This window comes from Calonectris borealis, chromosome 11 (assembly GCF_964195595.1).
Source record: "Calonectris borealis chromosome 11, bCalBor7.hap1.2, whole genome shotgun sequence".
Lineage (NCBI taxonomy): Eukaryota > Metazoa > Chordata > Aves > Procellariiformes > Procellariidae > Calonectris > Calonectris borealis.
This window is the reverse complement of record NC_134322.1, coordinates 23,524,574-23,543,232: the sequence shown is the minus strand read 5'-3', so window position 1 is coordinate 23,543,232 and position 18,659 is coordinate 23,524,574. Positions and strand designations below refer to the sequence as shown.

The following is an 18,659-nucleotide window of genomic DNA, read 5'->3' as shown; positions in this document are numbered from 1 at the left end:
GGCGGCCTCATTGGCCAAGCGCAAGCCCTACGTCATGGACCCCGACCACCGCCTGCTCCTGCACAACACCAAGCCCCTGCTGCAGAGCCGCAATGCCGCGGTGAGCCCCCTGCCCCAGGCCTGTCCCTCCCGGGAGGCCACAGGTGGTGTCCAGCAGCCTGGGCTCATGATGTCGTCACCGGCCAAGGAGCCACCAGGGTGCTTGAGGGACCCAGGGATGGGCCTCTCCAGGGATGGGCTTCCTCCAGTTGCTGCCAAGTGGGATGCTGGGGACACAGCCATCTCCCAGGGTGTCCTCATGCTTAGCAGGTGACGCTCAGGTATGTCCCCACAGGTGGTGGTGGCCGTGGCGCAACTCTACTTCCACCTGGCACCCAAGGCAGAGGTTGGTGTCATTGCCAAGGTGCTGGTATGGCTCCTGCGAAGTCACAGGTCTGTGGCACCTGGGCTGCAGTGGTCTCCCACCCCACTAGCATGGCTAGTGCGACCCATGGGGAGCCCCAAGACCTTGGGAGAGACCCCCAAAAAGCCCATCCCAGCAGGCTCCTGGTAGGACCTGAGACCCCTTAGAGAGGAGCTCGTGCTGGAGCTGGTCTTCTGGCAGGACTTGTGACCCTTTGCAGAGGTGACCACGGCAGAGCAGTTTGTGAAGACCTGGAGCCTGTGGGAAGGACCCACGTTGGAGAAGTTGGTGGAGGACTGTCTCCCGTGGGTGGGACCCCACGCTGGAGGGGAAGAGAGTGAGGAGGAAGGAGGCTGGTTGCCAGCCGGGCAGCTCTCTCACCCTGTCACACGGGAGTGAGACAGCGAGGGAAAACGGGCACATTTCAGGTAGCAAAATTTAATAAAGCATTTAATCAATGCACGGCAATTAAACTCCAGCAAGCAGAAAGCAAACACCCCACTACCCTCCCCCCCAAAAACGGTCCTTCCCTGGGACGAGGCGTTGGGGTGCGCAGGGTGATGCTGAGGCTCCTCTGTGGATCGTGGGGGGATCGTCCTGGGGAGGATGCGGCGGCTGCCACCCCTCACACCACGTGGCTGCTCCTCTGCAACGCCGGGGTGGGTGGGCTGCAGGTGGCCCAGACAGCGGGAGACGGTCCCCCGACCCCCTGCCCTGCCTTTCCCGCTCCATGTGGATGGGTCCCCTGCCAGCACTGGCAGCTGGAGCCCAGCCCTCCTGGGGAGCCCGCAGGCCTCCCGGGGACCCCAGACCACTTTGGAGACCCCAACCCTCTTTGAAGACCCCACAGGGCTCCCAGGGACCCCAACCCTGTTTGTGGACGCCAACCCCTCCCAGAGACCCCAGCCCTTTTAAGGACCCCAGCCCTCCCAGACCCCACAGCCCTCTGAGGGACCCCAGCCCTCTCTCAGGACCCCCGCCGTCCCGGGGACCCCACAGCCCTCCCGGTAACCCCGTCCCTCCTGGGGACCCAGTCCTCCTCGGGACCCACAGTCCTCCCGGGGACACCAGCCCCTGCGAACCCCAGCCCTCCCAGGGACCCCACAGCCCTCCTGGGGATCCCGGCCCTGCTTGGGTCGCAGACATCCTTGGGGACCCCACAGCTCTCCTGGAGACCCCAGTCATGTTTGGGGACCCCAACGCTCCTGGAGATCCCAGCCCTCTTGGGGACCTTACATCCCTCCCAGGGACCCCGGAGACCCCAGCCTCTTGGGGACCTTACATCCCTCCCAGGGACCCCACCTCTCCTGGAGACCCCAGCCCTCTTGGGGACCTTACATCCCTCCCAGGGACCCCACCTCTCCTGGAGACCCCAGCCCTCTTGGGGACCTTACATCCCTCCCAGCGACCCCACCTCTCCTGGAGACCCCAGCCTCTTGGGGACCTTACATCCCTCCCAGGGACCCCACCTCTCCTGGAGACCCCAGCCCTCTTGGGGACCTTACATCCCTCCCAGGGACCCCACCTCTCCTGGAGACCCCAGCCCTCTTGGGGACCTTACATCCCTCCCAGTGACCCCACCTCTCCTGGAGACCCCAGCCCTCTTGGGGACCTTACATCCCTCCCAGGGACCCCACCTCTCCTGGAGACCCCAGCCCTCTTGGGGACCCCACAGCCCTCCCGGGGACCCCACAGCCCTGCTGGGGAGGACTGACCCTGGGGATACTCACAGCCCCACCGCTGCAGCTGCCACCTTCGTTTTGGATTTCCACCTGCAGGAGAAAGCTGTCCATGAGCAGGGGCTCGGCTGTCCCCACCACTGTCCCCACCGCTGTCCCCACTGCCCATGGGCCAGCCCCAGGGGCAATCGGGTCAGGATGCAAACGCAGGGCTGGGTGTGGGTGCAGGACCCGTCCCACCGCGGCCGTGATGCCCAGCTCCGTGCTCACCAGATCCATGTAGAAGTCCACCAAGCCCAGGAGGTAGAGGGCGAAGTGGATGCAGTTGTTTTTGCCAGGGTAATACTTGGCTTCGCTGTTCATCGCGTCCTTGACTTTACTGTGGAAGCCATTGAGGTCGATCCTGCCTTTTTTTCGGTAAATCTGGCATTTCCCCCTCTCCTTTTTCATGGCTCTGAAGCCTTCCTTGCTGATCCGACCACTGTTCCCCCTAGAGCACGTGTCTGGAAAAGCGAGAGCCACCCATTGCCCTGGCCCAGCCACCGCGCCGCCGGCCGCCTTTGGCCACCGCCACGTCCCAAACGGGAGCAGGGGGTCGGGCGCTTACTCTGGAAGTGTATGACCTCTCCCTCCCCGCAGTAGACGGCCGCGTGTTTGAAGCTGCTGCCGCTGACAGAGGAGATGTCCAAGGGGAAGAGCAAGATGTCCCCAGGCTGCAACTTGCTCTCCAACACCTCCTCGAAGACCTCCCCACAGTTGGGGATGCTCTTGGAGAACAGAAACTGGAGCGCCTGCTGCTCCCTCTGCCAAACACACCAGGGAGGGAAGGTGAGGAGGCGGCAGAACCAGCCCCATCGCCCCCAACGCCCCCGAGCTCCCCTGCTGCCAGCGGAGGTCTCGCCAAGCTCCTACTTACTAAAGGGGACAACGCCTGCAAGGAGAGAGGAACAGAAACGGGGTGTCAGCGCCATGCTCGTGCCATCCTGCCCATGCGCAGAGGACAGCGTCCCACCCTGCCACCAGACCCTGCCCGTGATGGCTCCTGCCAGGCACAAGGGCGTGTCTGGGACAAAAGTCACCCGTCCTTCCCACCTTCTTTGAGCTGGAGACCTCCCAGGACAAGCCCTGTTCATCATCCCTCTCCCTGCCCCGGTGTGACCGCGGCGCGGGCCGGTGCCCCCAAAGGGGTGGGGAGATGGGAGAATCCTCACCAGGCTGCTGCTGCTTCCCATTGTTTCCTCTGGGACGGAGCCGGTGACAGAGCCGGGCTGCTGGCACCTCCGCCAAGGGCTGTGGGAAATGCAGCGGGGATGGTGGGGTCGGAAGGTGCCGGGGCCAAACCTGACCTCACATCCTTCCTGAGGCACACGAGAGGCGGAGAAAGGCTGAAAGCAAAACCGAAAGCAGTACAAATTCCAGGAAAACATGGAATGGGTTTTTCTGCTTCTTAAAGCTGGGGTTAATTTGCTAATTCCACCTTAAATGTTAAGTTTGGGAATGGAGCGAGGCCATGCGGGAGAGCCTGGAAACACTCTTGAGTCAGAGGAGCTGCAGGACATCTCCAGAAGTGCGTGTCATGCAGCCACATCACACCCGCCTCCGAGAGACCTTCCTCCAGCCGTGGCCTGATCAGGCACCCTGCTTCTCGTTTTTGGTCCCTTGCCCTTAGAAGCCATGGGGACATTTCCCCCTCGCTGGGGAATCAAACTTCCCCTCTGGTGGGAGCGAAGCCTCCCAGAAACTCTCCCGTGAGTGTGGGAACTGCAAGAGTCCCCAAAAGAAAGCCTGGAGAGAGACCCGAAGGAACTCTAAATAATCCTGGTGGAGGAATATTTCCACAGGATCACAGAACGGTTGAGATTGGAGGCACCTCTGGAGGTCATCTGGTCCAACCTCAACCGAGAGCTCCTTGCCCAGGACCATGTCTTTTGAATACCTCCAAGGATGGAGGCTCCAGAACATCCCTGGATGACTTGTGCCAGGGATGGGTCACCCTCACATTGAAAAAACTCTTTCCTGATGTTCAGAGGGAACCTCCAGTGTTTCTGTTCATGCCCATTGCCTCTGGTCCCGGCACTGGGCACCACCGAGAAGAGCCTGGCTCCATCTTCTTTACTCCCCACATCAGGTGTTGACACACATTGATAAGCTCCCCCATGAGCCTTCCCTTCTGCAGGTTGAACAGCCCCAGCTCTCTCAGCTTCTCTTCATATGAGAGATGCTCCAGGGCGCTTGGTGGCCCTTCGTTGGTCTCTCTCCAGTATGTCCCTGTCTCTCTTGTACTGGGGAGCGCAGCACAGGACCCAGCACTCCAGGGGTGGCCTCACCAGTGCTGAGCAGAGGGCAAGGATCAGCACGCTTGACCTGCTGGCAACGTTCCTCCTAATGCAGCCCAGAACGCTGTTGGCCTTCACTGTGCCCCAAGGGCACATTGCTGGCTGCTGGTCAACTTGGTGTCCCCCAGGACCCCCAGGGCCTTCTTTGCCAAGCTGCTTGCCAGCTGGTCACCCCCCAGCATGTCCTGGTGCCTGGGCTTGTTCATCCCCAAGGACAGGACTTTGCACCTTCCCCTTGTTGAACTTCATGAGGTTCCTGTTGGCCCATTTTTCCAGCCTGTCCAGGTCCCTCTGGGTGCCAGCATGATCCTTTGGCACATCACCCCCACTCCCAGTTTGGCGTCAGCAGCAAACACACTGAGGGTTTGCTCTGCCCTGTCAACCGGACCAGTGATGAAGATGTTGAGAAGGACTGGACCCAATATTGACCCCTGGGGTACTCCACCAGTGACTGGCCTCCAGCCAGACTTGGTCCAGCCATTCGGCCAGTTTTCGACCCAGCAGCCCAGCTGTCCTGGTTTCGGCTGGGATGGAGTTGATTTTCTTCCTATTAACTGGTATAGTGCTGTGTTTTGGATGTAGTGTGAGAATAATGTTGATGACACACCGATGTTTTGGTTGGTGCTAGGTAATGTTTACGCTGGTCAAGGACTTTTCATCTTCCCATGCCCTGCCAGATGTGCAGGGGGCTGGGAGGGAGCGTGGCCAGGACAGCTGGCCCAGCTGGCCAATGGGCTATTCCATACCATATGACGTCATGCTCAGCATATAAGGCTGGGGGAAGAAGAAGGAGCGGAGGGACGTTCGGAGTGATGGCATTTGTCTTCCCAAGTCACCGTTACGCGTGATGGAGCCCTGCTTTCCTGGCAATGGCTGAACACCCGCCTGCCGGTGGGAAGTGGTGAATGAATTCCTTGTTGTGCTTTGCCTGCGTGCGCGGCTTTTGCTTTCCCTATTAACCTGTCTTTATCTCAGCCCATGGGTTTTCTCACTTTTACCCTTCTGATTCTCCCCCCATCCCACCGGGGGGAATGAGCGAGCGGCTGGGTGGGGCTCAGTTGCCAGCTGGGGTTAAACCACGACAGTTCTTTTTGGCACCCAATGAGGGACTCGAAGAGTTCGAGGTAACGACAGGTTTGATTGGAATGTGCTACATCAAATTTATAGCTGTTATTGCTGTTTAGGTATTAACTGGCAGCTCCTGTGCTTGCCGTGGGGCTTGCTTGCCTCACTGTGTACTGGAGTCTGGTGCTCGTTAGTGGCTGCTCTTTGCTGTCGCTGCTGGCTGTGCGGCTGTGCTGCTGATTACCTCGCTGTGCTGTGCCTGGGGACAGTCTGGTAACAGCGACGGGGATGCGCCTGGGCTGGCAGCGGGCCAGGGCATCGCTGCTGGTTCTGGACAGGCTGGAACTCCAGTGTGAACTCGAGCCGAAGGGACTGGGACCTGTGGATGAGTCCACAGGGGAGCAGGACACCCCGAGGCATCTGTGGCTGTGGATAAGTCCATGCTGCAGCAGGTACACCTTGAAGCGTCAGCGGCTGTACGTGAGGTCATGCTGGAGCACCTCAAAGCAAGTGGCCATGGCTAAGCCCACGACAGAGCAGGTACACCGCTGGAGGGACTGCAGCCATGGGTGAGGCCATGTTGGAGCAGGTTTACTTCCGAAGGGACTGTGGCTGCGGGTAAGGGCCACGCTGGAGCCGGTGCCCCTGGAAGCGACTGTGGCTGTGGGTAAGTCTGTGCCGCAGCAGGTACGGCCCTGGAGAGACTGTGGCTCACAGGTAAGGCTCCACTTGGAGCAGGTACACCCTGAGGGACTGCAGTCGTGGATAAGTCCAAGCCGGAGCAGGGGCAAGGGGAGGAGTTCATTGCGATGTTAAACCCGATGGTCTGGTCCAAAGGGACCAGGGGTGGAGATTGTAATGGAAATACCTTTAAATTGTTGTAACCCATGATTTGAGTTGCATGTTATAGGAATTACTATAGCAGGAACCACCCAAACCATCGGAGGACAAGCTTTACAAGAAGCAGCGCAAGCGCAGCAGTGACCCGACCTGAGCCGGCTTTGGTGCCCAATAACTCCACGCAACACACCACCTCTGCTGACCTGAGTGACCACCATAAGAGAAGGAGCCCAAAGTCATGGACATTTTGTGGACATTTATGGATATTTTATGGACATTTTACAGCGGTGCTCCATAGACTAAGGGAATGGTATCTGTGTATTATATCAAAGGATGGGAAAGGAGGTGGTGGTTAATGAGGATGTATTGGATAGTGTGGGACCTGAGCATGATGTAAATGGTATGGAATAAGGGGTGGATACTGTCCTGGTTTCGGCTGGGATGGAGTTGATTTTCTTCCTATTAACTGGTGTAGTGCTGTGTTTTGGATGTAGTGTGAGAATAATGTTGATGACACACCGATGTTTTGGTTGGTGCTAGGTAATGTTTACGCTGGTCAAGGACTTTTCATCTTCCCATGCCCTGCCAGATGTGCAGGGGGCTGGGAGGGAGCGTGGCCAGGACAGCTGACCCCAGCTGGCCAATGGGCTATTCCATACCATATGACGTCATGCTCAGCATATAAGGCTGGGGGAAGAAGAAGGAGGGGGGGCGTTCGGAGTGATGGCGTTTGTCTTCCCAAGTCACCGTTAGGCGTGATGGAGCCCTGCTGTCCTGGGGATGGCTGAACACCCGCCTGCCGGTGGGAAGTGGTGAATGAATTCCTTGTTGTGTTTTGCTTGCGTGCGCGGCTTTTGCTTTGCCTATTAACCTGTCTTTATCTCAACCCACGGGTTTTCTCACTTTTACCCTTCTGATTCTCCCCCCCATCCCACCGGTGGGGGGTGAGCGAGCGGCTGGGTGGGGCTCAGTTGCCAGCTGGGGTTAAACCACGACACCAGCGAATATTAATTTTGATGCTCAAAATCAAACACTGGCAATGAAAGAGGCATCTGTTTGTGCCAGGAGGCCGTGGGGAGCAAAGAGCGGCCGCTCCCTTCGAGATATGCCAAGGCAGGACATCGCTCGCCGGCAGTGTCTGGGAAAAGGAAAGCAAAAGCGAAAAACCACAAATCCAACAACGTTGGCACAGGCGCCCCGTGCAACCATTTATTGCCACGCAAGAGGGATGCCAAAGCTGCCGGCGCAACGCCGGTCCTCCGGGAAAGGATGCTGCGGCCCCGCGCGGCCCCCAGGCGCATCACCGCCTCCATCACTGCAGCGCTGGGGACACCTGGGAGAGAAGAGGGGCTGCGGTGATGCTCGGCCGGGGCGGGCGTCGCCTGGGGTGGTGGTGCCCACTCAGGTGGTGGCACCCACCGTGGCGCCGGCGAGCTGGCCCAGCCCCAGCAGGGTGAGGGCGAAGTGGACGCAGTTGCAGGTGACAGCGTCGTACTCCACCGGCAGGTCCATGGCCGCCCGGATCCGCTGCTGCAGGGCGGCCGCATCCAGCCCTCCCTTCCTCCGCAGCACCTTGGCTGGGCCCCGCGTCCGCAGGAGGTGGCTCTTGCCGTGCTTGGCCACGATCCCCGATGGGGACGTCCCCGAGCTGCCTGTGGGGCGGAGGGGATGCTGTAGCCCTTGTCCCCTCCGTGGGGACCTCCCCCCGCCGTGACCACCTCCTGGGGCTCACCTTCCAGGTGGATGATCTCCCCGTCACCGCAGTAGACGCCGGCGTGGGCGCCCCACCAGCCGGGGCCGCCCGAGGCCAGCGGGAAGAGGAAGAGGTCCCCGGGCTGGGGCTCGGCCACCCCATCAGGGACCACGTCGAAGTGCTGGCCCAGCAGCCCCTCGCAGAGGAAGAAGGCCGCCGTGCTCGCCGCCCCGGCCACCACCTGGGGAGCCATCTGTGCTTCAGGGCCACCGGTGCCGCGGGGACAGCGGCAGCATCAGCGACCTGCTGGCTCATCCCCCATCCCCGGTGGCTTGGGCACAGCTTGGCTCTCCATGGATGGGGAAACCCTCCGCGAAGGGGCCATCTCCTCTAGGTGCTGAGCACCCCTGGGTGCTGAGGAAAAGGCAGGGCGTGCCGGATTTGGGGTGAGAGGGGTGGTGCGGGGCGCAGAGGGGACACTGGCACTCACCTGCCTGGAGCTGCTCACCTGGAGGGACAAACACCCAGCGTCAGCCCCGTTGGCACCGGGGAGGTGGGAGCCAGGGCAGCGGTGTCATGGCTCAGCCCCCGCCTGGACTGCTGCCACCCCCCTGCCCGAGCCCGTGGCCAGCGTTCCCGTGCCAGCACCCCCAAACCTGTCGCACCCAGGAGCCCAGCCAGCGCCGGGGCTGTAGGAACGGCCCGTCCGGGGCTCGCAGGGTCTGCACCAGGGTGCTCACCTGTGGGGAGAGGGTGCAGAGCGGCCTGGGACACAGCCTCTGCTGGCACCCACCTGGTAGCACCCACCCCTCCTAGCACCCATCCCCAGCCCAGAGCGGCCTCCCAGGACCCCCTGCCCCCCCTGCCCCCCCAGACTCAGCACCAAGCAGGTCCCAGCTGTGGGGTCCATGGGCGCCGGGTGCCACAGCAGAGTGGTGGGACCGCTGGCGTGCGGGTGCCCTCCCTTCTGGCTCCCCCTTTACCTGGTCGAGGAGGTTCACCTGCAAGGAGAAAACATGGTGTCCAGAGAGCTGGGGACACGGGGCCGTGCCCAGCCCCACCTTGGGGACCTCTGTGTCCCCAAACGGTTGTGGTGCCACGTCGCCCTGCCAAAACCCAAGCCACGGCCTCAGGCACCGCACCAGCCCTGGTGCTCGTGCCATGCCCAGGTCCCTTGCCTTGGAGACTCCTCCGAGGTCCCCTTGCTCCACCATGTCCCCAAGCAGCTGCTGCTCCAAACGTGGCCGCCGGACAGGACCTCAATCTGCCCCAGCGAGCACTGCGGTGGCTCTTGGCACCCGCACATGGCTCTGCTGGTGCCCGGGAATGTGCCCGGACCACACCGACCGGTCCCACCACCGGTCCCACCGTGGCGCCGAGCCCGTCCCACGGGGCGAGTCCCAGGGGGACAAACCCAACCTGGTGTGACATTTCATCAACAAGCCCCTTGGGTGACCCCAAAGGAGTCACAAAACAGCCCCGTGGCCACGATGCACTGATAGCCAGTGGCCACCAGGCTGGTGCCAAAACACCTCTTGGTGCCAAAACACATCTTGCCCTCTTGCCCAAGGGACGGCCACCAGCCTGTCCCCAGCCCCGTGTCCCCAGGGTGGTGTGTGCCTGGGGTCAGCTCTGGAGCCACATTAAACTTTAATCCTTGCGCCGGGGGGTCAGCAAAGACTTTGGCAGGGCTTGGGGTGGGTGACGTGGGATCTGTCACCCTCTGTCATCGGGCAACCTCCACAGCATCATTTATCACGGAGCCTCCAATAAACAAAAGCTAATTACAGCTGAAACCGGAGCCTGTCCTGGACATGGCTCAGTGCCGGGCAGCTGCGTTAACCGTTCCCAGCCACCTCCAGTCCCACAGGCATTTGTACCTTCCCAGACCTTAGTGGTTGCTCTTGGCCCCTCCTGATCCCCACCATCCTCTCCTGGTCCCTATTGTCCCGTCCTGATGTACCCTCTGGTTCTCACCACTCCCTTCTGGTCCCTAGTGTCCCCTCCTGGTCCCCACCATCCCCTCCTGGTCCTCCTAGCTGCTCCTGGGCTCCATAATAGTCTCCTGGTTCTCATCATCCCTCTAGGTTCCCTTGACCCCTCTTTGTCACCATTGTCCCCTTCTGGTCCCCACCGTCCCCTCCCAGTCCCTATTCTCCCCTCCTGATCCCCATCTTCCCCTCCCGGTCCCCATCATCCCATCCCAGTCCTCACTATTCCCTCCTGATCCCCATCACACCCTCCTGGTCCCCATCGTCCCCACGTGTTCCCTATTGTCCTGTCCTGGTCTTCATCATCCCCTCCTGGTCCCTGCCGTCACCTCCTGCTCTCCACCATCCATCATTGTCTCCTGGTCACCATCAAAACATCCAGGTTCCCATTGTTCCCTCCTGATCCTCATCATCCCTTCCCAGCCCCCATCATCTCCTCCCGGTCCCCATCATCCCCTCCTGATCCTTGTTGACCTCTTCTGGTCCCCATCATCTCCTCCTGGTTCCCAGTCTTTCTCTGCCAGTCTCCACCTTCTCCTCCTGGTCCCCATCACCCCCTCCTGGTCCCCCATCATCTCCCCTTCGTTCCCATCGGCTCCTCCTGGTCTCCATCATCCCCTCCGGGTTCCCATCATCTCCTCTCCCTAACATCTCCTCCTGATTCCCATCATCTCTTCTTGGTCCTCACCATCTCCTCTTGGTCCCCATTGTGTCCTCCTGGTCCCCACCATCCCCTCCTGATCCTTGTTGTCCCCTCATGGTGCCCACCATCTCTCCTTGGTCCCCCATCATTTGCTCCTGGTCCCCACCATCTCCCCTTGATCCCTCTTGTCTCCTCCTGGTCCCCACCACCCCCCTCCTGATCCCCATTGTCCCCTCCCGGTCCCCACCATCTCCCCTTGGTCCCCACCATCCCCTCCTTGTCCCCACTGTCCCCTCCCGTTTCCCGCCACCCCATGCCATCACCGGCAGGAGCGGGGCTGCCAGGACGGCGGTGCCTCCCTGGGTCCCCCGATGTCCCCAACCGAGCTGTCCCCTGGCCAGGGCGCATCCGCCAGCTCCCCACGGCTGGTGGGATTAGGGCAGCTGGAGCCTTGGGGCTGCTCCCGACTACAGGTTTCAAGCTCGTCGCCAGCATCTTTGGGTAATTAGTAAATTAGTAATTAAACGCTCTCTGCCTGCTGGGGGGGAAGGGGGGCAGATCCCGAGGTTTTAGGCTGGGTAATCCCATGGCATCTGCCCCAGCGTCTGTCACCGAGCCGAGTCACGACCCCGCCGCGGGCTTTAACGTTTGCTCCTTCACGCCCGCCCCGCCCCGCTGCCCGTAGCCCCTCGGCTGTGGCGTCAGGCCTGCTCAGGGCGCTCCCTGAAAATGGGCTGGGTCAAGCCCCCCTGGGTGCCCAGGTTGGGTGCTCATGGGGTGCTCAGCCCCGGGAGGGGGATGGGGTGCTGCTCCATGGGGACCCCACCTTGGGGACAGCACCCAGCTGGGTTTCATGGAGAAACGGGGTGGGAAACCATATTTTTGTAATTATTGGCTTTCCTGGGCGTGCTGATGATTGGCCGGCAGCAGATGGTTGGCCTGGCTAATCCCCCTCCCAAATCCCCGCTCCGGAGCTGGCTTTTACCCGACGGCGAGGAGGGGACGGGCAAATTAGCCGACTCAGCACGTATCATCACGCTGGCTGCTCCCCGGTGTCCCCCGGCACTGGGCGCCCTGGTCCCTGCGTCACCCATGGGTGGGCTGGCACCCTGGGGTTGCGGGTGCTCCCAGCACCCCCGGATCAGGCACCGGGGGTGGTTTCACCCGTGGGTGAAGCTCTGCTGAAGGGTCTGGAGGCACCTAAGCTGCGGCCAAGGGATGGGCAGGGCGAGGTGACAGCTTGCTCCTGCCGCATTAGCCCAGCGTCATAATTCTGCCGAGGGAGGAGGGCGGCCGGTGCCGCAGATGGCGGCTGTCAGAGATCTGGGTCAGGGCGGGGGCCCGCCATGGGATGGGGGGCTGCGGGGTGGGACGGGGCACCCCGGGGGGGACGTGGGGTCCTGGACTGGAGGAGTGCTGCAGGCAGGGGGGATGGAGCCATGCTGCGGGCAAGGGTAGCGGAGCCATGCTGCAGGCAGGCAGGATGGAGCCACGCTGCAGGCAGGAGAAGTTGAGCAATGCTGCAGGCAGGGGTGGTGGGGCCATGCTGCAGGCAAGGACGGCGCAGTGCTGCAGGCAGGATGGTGCAATGGTGAAGGCAGGGGTGGTGGGGCCATGCTGCAGGCAGGATGGAGCCACGCTGCAGGCAGGATGGTGCAATGGTGAAGGCAGGGGCGGTGGGGCCATGCTGCAGGCAGGATGGAGCCACGCTGCAGGCAGGATGGTGCAATGGTGAAGGCAGGGGTGGTGGGGCCATGCTGCAGGCAGGATGGAGCCACGCTGCAGGCAGGATGGTGCAATGGTGAAGGCAGGGGCGGTGGGGCCATGCTGCAGGCAGGATGGAGCCATGCTGCAGGCAGGAGAAGTTGAGCAATGCTGCAGGCAGGGGTGGTGGGGCCACGCTGCAGGCAGGATGGTGCAATGGTGAAGGCAGGGGCGGTGGGGCCATGCTGCAGGCAGGGGGGATGGAAGGAGGCTGTAGGCAGGATGATGGAGCAGTGCTGCAGGCAGCGGGGTTGGAGGCATGACGCGGGCAGGGGGGATGGAGCCACGCAGCAGGCAGGGATGATGGGGGGGTGACCCCCAGCCCCCGGATCCACTGGTGTCACTGCCACCAGCCCTCAGCACGGACCCGCTGCCAGCGCCCGTCCCCTGGGACGCCCCCGCCGGGGCAACACCCCTGGGGCCGCAGGCTGAGCCCCCCCGGGAGGGACACAGGGGGCTGGGGACCCCCAGCCGCAGCCTGGCCCATCCCTGGGGACAACCCGGGCCGGGTGACAGTGGCCACCCACCATCCCCCTGAGCTGGGCAGGGGGGGTTTAGCGGCTAAAGCCCTCAAATCCCAAATTGTGCTGCCCTGTCACGGCGAGGGTTTAGCGGCCGTTGCGTAACCCCGGGGGCCACCTGGCCCCCACCCGCTGCGGTGTCAGCAGCCCCGGCCCAACGCCCCGGGAGGGGAAACTGAGGCACGGGGGGAGGCCCACCGAACATCCCCCCTTGCCTCACCATCAGGGCTGGTAATTAATTACTTGGGGGCAGGGAAATTACCCCTTAATTACCACTTTTTGTTATTCCCCTCTAACCAACCGCCTTAGCGAAGGGCTTATGTGCTTATAAGACCCGGTGGGTCCCAAGGGGGGGGACACATGTGGGGGTCCCTACCCCAGACCCCATCTCCCACCTCTGCCGCAATCTCAGCCTGGCAATGCTGGGTGGGGGGGGGGGAGACACGTGGTGGCAGGGTGACACCCCCACGGTGGCCCGCGGCGGCCTGCGGCGGGGGGGTGGCTTGGGTGTCGCGGGGTTTAGGGTTACAGGGCTGGGGCTCAGCACCTTTTTAATTCTTCATCGCGTGGCTGATTGATCCCCCCCTCCCTGCGCAGACACTAAAGATTAAGAGGGTGACAAAGAGGCGGCTGCTTACACAGCGCCCGCCGCTAAGCTGCCTTGAAGAGAGCAAGGCAAGAGCCCCGCTGCCCGCAGAGCTGCCAGAGCGCCCACCGCCTCGCCAGACCCCGGGGCACCCACCGCGGTGGCAGCCGGAGGGAGGGGAGAGGGAGAGGTCAGGAACGCCGGGTACGGGATGGCTGCGTCGCCAGCGGGGTCGGTGGTGAGCGCTGGGCTGGATGATAGCCCCACGGGTAAGAGGTGATGTTCTGCTTGAGTGGGTGCGACATGGCGGGACCGCGGTCGCCAGTGGGGTCTTTCTTCAGGATGGCTGGGGTCCCCATCACAGTCCTTCTCCAAGATATCCAGGGTCCCCATCATAGTCCTTCTCAGGGATGGCTGGGGTCCCCATCGTGGTCCTTCTCCAAGATACCTGGGGTCCCCATCACAGTCCTTCACCAGGATGGTTGGGGTCCCCATCCCGGTCCTTCTCCAGGATGGTTGGGGTCCCCATCCCGGTCCTTCTCCAGGATGGCTGGGGTCCCCATCCCGGTCCTTCTCCAGGATGCCTAGGGTCCCTATTGTAGTCCTTCACCAGGATGGTGGGGGTCTCCATTATGGTCCTTATCTGGGATGTCTGGGGTTCTCATCATGATTCTTCTCCAAGATACCCGGGGTCCCCATTGTGATCCTTCTCCTGGATGCCCAGGGTCCTTAGCTATCACCCTTCTCCAAGATGCTGAGGGTCCCCATCGTGGTCCTTCTCTGGGCCAGGATGCCTGCAGTCCCCAGCCCCAACGCTCTCCATGATGCCCATGGTCCTCATCATGGTCCTTTTCCAAGATCCCCGGGGTCCCCAACTATGGCCCTTCTGCGGGATGCCTGCAGTCCCCAGCCACAACCCTCTCCTGGATGTCCATGTCCTCGGCCCTTCTCCAGGGTCCCTGCGGTCCCCTGCTGTGACCCTTCTCTGGGATGCCCATGGTCCCTTGCTGGGATGCCCAGTGTCCCCAGCCATGGCCCCTCTCCAGGACACCTCCGGTCCCTGGTTGTGGCCCTTCTCTGGGATGCCTGGCGTCCCCTCGCTGGGACACCTGGTATCCCTATCCCTAGGGACAACATCTCATCCCCTTCTAAATGTCCCATGAGAGCTTATCCCGCAGCATCCCAGGCTCTGAGTGCCATCCCTGGAGTCCCCGAGGTGTCCCCAACCATGTCCCTGGGCTGGATCAGCAGAGGTGGAAACCACCCTATTGCCAGCGTGCTGGGGGGCAGTGGGGACTGGTGGGAAGGATGAGGGACATCGGGGTGTCCCGAGTCACCCCAAATGTGGCGGCTCCGCTCCTGCAGGGCTGAGCCCGGCCCCCGGCAAGGCGCTGAGCCCCGTGCTGCTGTGCAAGGTGTGCGGGGACACCAGCAGCGGGAAGCACTACGGCATCTACGCCTGCAACGGCTGCAGCGGCTTCTTCAAGCGCAGTGTCCGCAGGAAGCTCATCTACAGGTGGGGACGGGGGTGGGGGGCGTGGGGGGTCCTCGGGGGGGGGGGACTGGGTGAGATGGGCAGCCAGTGGGGCAGGGACCCCAGGGATGGGCACCCAGTGGGGCAGGGACCAGGGAGACAGGCACCCATCAGGGTAAGGACCAGGGGGACATGAACCCAGTGGGACAGGGACCTAGGGGATGGGCACCCAGCAGGGCAGGGATCCAGGGGGAAGGACACCCAGTGGGACAGGGACCCAGGGGACAGGCACCCGGAGGGGCAGGGACCAGAGGGATGGGCATCCAGAGGGACAGGGACCAGAGGGATGGGCACCCAGAGGGACAGGGACCTTGGGGGTGGACACCCAGGGGGCAGGGACTAGGGGGACAGGCACCCAGCGGGGTAGGGACCCATGGGATGGACACCCAGCAGGTCGGGGGCCAGGGGCCAGTCACCCAAGGGGGCAGGGAGCTGGGGGGGGGATCCAGGGCACTCATGGGGCCAGGACACCCATCAAGGCAGGGTATTCACTGGGACAGTGCACCCATGGAGGGGACAGGGCACCCGCTGGGGACAGGGTGCCCATCGTGGCGGGGCACCCATTGGGTGGAGGACACCCACTGCGGGGGGGACAAGACACCCAACAGGGACAAAGCACCCCCAGGACATGGCACCCCTGGGGTACAGGGGCCATCCCAGGGGCTGCAGCCGGGTGTCACCTCTCCCCATAGGTGCCAGGCGGGGACAGGGCTGTGCCCGGTGGACAAGGCGCACCGCAACCAGTGCCAGGCCTGCCGGCTGAAGAAGTGCCTGCAAGCCGGCATGAACAAGGATGGTGAGACGGGTGGGGGAGACACACGGTGACGGATGGCGGGGGTGATAGCGGGGTGGCCGCTGCTGATCCCACCTTGTCCCCGCAGCCGTGCAGAACGAGCGCCAGCCCCGCAGCACGGCCCAGGTCCGGCTGGACAGCATCGAGCTGGACGCCGAGCTGCCCCCCGAGCACGTGGCCACCACCCGTGAGGTCCCCCCCACCCCCTGCCCAGCTCCCCGTGGTCCTGGTGCCACTGTCGCTGTCACCCCGGGTCCCCGAGCGCCCACGCCGCCCACCAACCATCGCTTCATGGCCAGCCTGATGACGGCCGAGACCTGCGCCAAGCTGGAGCCCGAGGATGGTGGGCAACCACCGGTGGGGAGGGGACGGGCAGGGGGTTGTCCCCACAGTGGGGTGACCACCAGCGCCCCCCCTTCTGTCCCCGCAGCCGATGAGACGGTGGATGTGACAGGCGGCGAGCCGGAGCGGGCGGCCGGCGAGTACCAGGTGGCACCGTACCCGGCGGCCAGCCCCGAAAATGTCTACGAGACCTCGGCACGTCTCCTCTTCATGGCCGTGAAATGGGCCAAAAACCTGCCTGTCTTCTCCAACTTGCCCTTCCGCGACCAGGTGGGGTTGGGGACCCCCATGGGCGGCATTGGGGACCCCCCTATGGGGCAACGGGGACCCCAAAAAATGTAGGCAACCAGTGGGATGGAGATGGCTGGAGCATCCCTGTAACATTCACCCCAGATGCTCTTCAGCCCAACCAACCGTGGTGGCTTCAGGTGCTGGAGGCTTTTGGGGGTGACGGGGGTTTTTGGGGCTCCCCCCCTCACCCCAGGTGATCCTGCTGGAGGAAGCGTGGAGCGAGCTGTTCCTGCTCTGTGCCATCCAGTGGTCCATGCCCCTGGAGAGCTGCCCGCTGCTGGCCGTCCCCGAGCCGGCCCCCGGCAAGCTGCTGCCGGCCACCCTGGACATCCGGGCGCTGCAGGAGACCCTCGGCCGCTTCAAGGCATTGGCTGTCGACCCCACTGAATTCGCCTGCATGAAAGCCGTGGTGCTCTTCAAACCAGGTGAGGGCCCCACCAGCACCCGCCGCTGTCCGTCCCCATGTCCCCACCCCACCCCATCACCCCCTTGTCCCCGCAGAGACCCGCGGCCTGAAGGACCCTGAGCAGGTGGAGAACCTGCAGGACCAGTCGCAGGTGATGCTGGGCCAGCACAACCGTTCTCACTACCCCGGGCAGCCCGTCAGGTACCGCCGTCCCCACATCCTCATGGGTGACACCAGCGGTGGGGACACCCACCTGTGACCATGTCTCCGTCCCCCAGGTTCGGGAAGCTGCTGCTGCTCCTCCCGGCACTGCGCTTCATCTCCTCCGAGCGCGTGGAGCTGCTCTTCTTCCGCCGGACCATCGGCAACACCCCCATGGAGAAGCTGCTGTGTGACATGTTCAAGAACTGACCTCCCCCCACCCCAATGTCACCCGGCTTGTTTGTCACCCTGTGTTGGCACCCTGTCACCCCCACCCTGAGTCTCCTCACCTTGGGACGCTGCAGGGTGTGAAGGTGCCCGTGGTCCTGTCTCCAGGTAGTGGCCGGGACCATGGGATGCTGCTGGCAGCTGGGACGTGGGACCAGCTTCACTGGGGACAGCTGGTGGCAGGGGGATGTCCCCAAGTGAGTGTCAGGTGCACCGGGAGCACCTCATTGGGGTGGGTGCCTCGGTGGGTGCTGCTGTCCCAAAAGCTGGAGGCACCCAGGGACCCAGGCAAGGCGCCCTTGCTGTGGCACCAGCGCACCCAGGGACCCACTGCCACTCAGGGGTGACACCAGCTTGGGGCATGACACTGGCCGGGGATGATGCCAGCCTAGGGGTGACACTAGCCACAGGGGTGATGGCCACCCTGGGGTATGATACCCACTGCCTGGGGTGACGGCAGCCCAGGGGTGACGCCAGCCTGTGGGTGACGCCAGCCCTATGGTGACACTGGCCAGGAGTGACACTGGCCAGGGGCGATGCCAGCCTGGGGTGACACTGGCCAGGCGTGATGCCTGTCCAGAGGTGACCCCAGCCCAGGGGTGACACTGGCCAGGGGTGATGTCAGCCCAGGGGTGACACCAGCCCTGGGGTGACACCAGCCAGGGGTGACCCCAGCCCAGGGGTGACACTGGCCAGGGGTGACACCAGCCCAGGGATGATGTCAGCCCAGAGGTGACACCAGCCAGAGGTGACCCCAGCCCTGGGGTGACACCAACCAAGGGTGAAGCCAGCCCTGAGGTGACACTGGCCAGGAGTGACGCAAGCCCAGGGTGACACCATCCCAGGGGTGACCCCAGGCCAGGGGTGACACCGGCCAGGGGTGACACTGGCCGGGGGGGTGACACCATGGGGGCCGGGTGTCCCCCAACCGCAATCACTGCCCCTCACTCACGGGGCGCGGGGCTCCCCCGCCGCGACTTCAGCCCCGTGATCCCAGGGGACACGCGGTGACAGACCCTCGTCCCCGTGTCCCGGGGGGCTCCCGCTCTCTCCCCGCGTTTTATACTCCAAATAAAGAGGGCTTTTGCAGCCAGCCTCCCGCGCCGCTGACTCGGGGTCCCCTCCGCCTCGGGGGGGGGCAGCGGGGGGGCACCAGCGGAATATTAATAATCTGAATATAAATACAGAAGATAAAAATAAATAATCTGAATATAAATAAATTGCAAAGAAATTACCTGAAGATAAATCAGCTAGATGTAAATAATCTGAATTAAATAACTGGAATATAAATAAGATTAATAGAAATAATGTGAATATAAATAAAATGAAAATGAACAATCTGA

The 18,659-nt window shown here is 62.8% G+C and overlaps 2 protein-coding genes across 2 annotated transcripts; one reads left to right on the top strand and one right to left on the bottom strand.

Moving 5' to 3' along the window:
* Nucleotides 1–825: 825 nt before the first annotated feature.
* Nucleotides 826–6,001, bottom strand: LOC142086489 (uncharacterized). Its single transcript, XM_075159547.1, has 5 exons — nucleotides 5,964–6,001; nucleotides 2,690–2,961; nucleotides 2,353–2,585; nucleotides 2,134–2,175; nucleotides 826–1,049 (listed from the first exon to the last, which is right to left on the bottom strand). The coding sequence occupies exons 1-5, from the start codon at nucleotides 5,999–6,001 to the stop codon at nucleotides 1,029–1,031; spliced, it is 606 nt and encodes a 201-aa protein (XP_075015648.1). The 3' UTR covers nucleotides 826–1,028.
* A 7,731-nt stretch (nucleotides 6,002–13,732) lies between these two features.
* NR2E3 (nuclear receptor subfamily 2 group E member 3) lies at nucleotides 13,733–17,298 on the top strand. Its single transcript, XM_075159538.1, has 8 exons — nucleotides 13,733–13,790; nucleotides 14,887–15,037; nucleotides 15,748–15,851; nucleotides 15,937–16,191; nucleotides 16,279–16,460; nucleotides 16,675–16,906; nucleotides 16,983–17,088; nucleotides 17,166–17,298. The coding sequence occupies exons 1-8, from the start codon at nucleotides 13,733–13,735 to the stop codon at nucleotides 17,296–17,298; spliced, it is 1,221 nt and encodes a 406-aa protein (XP_075015639.1).
* The last annotated feature ends 1,361 nt before the right edge of the window (nucleotides 17,299–18,659 follow it).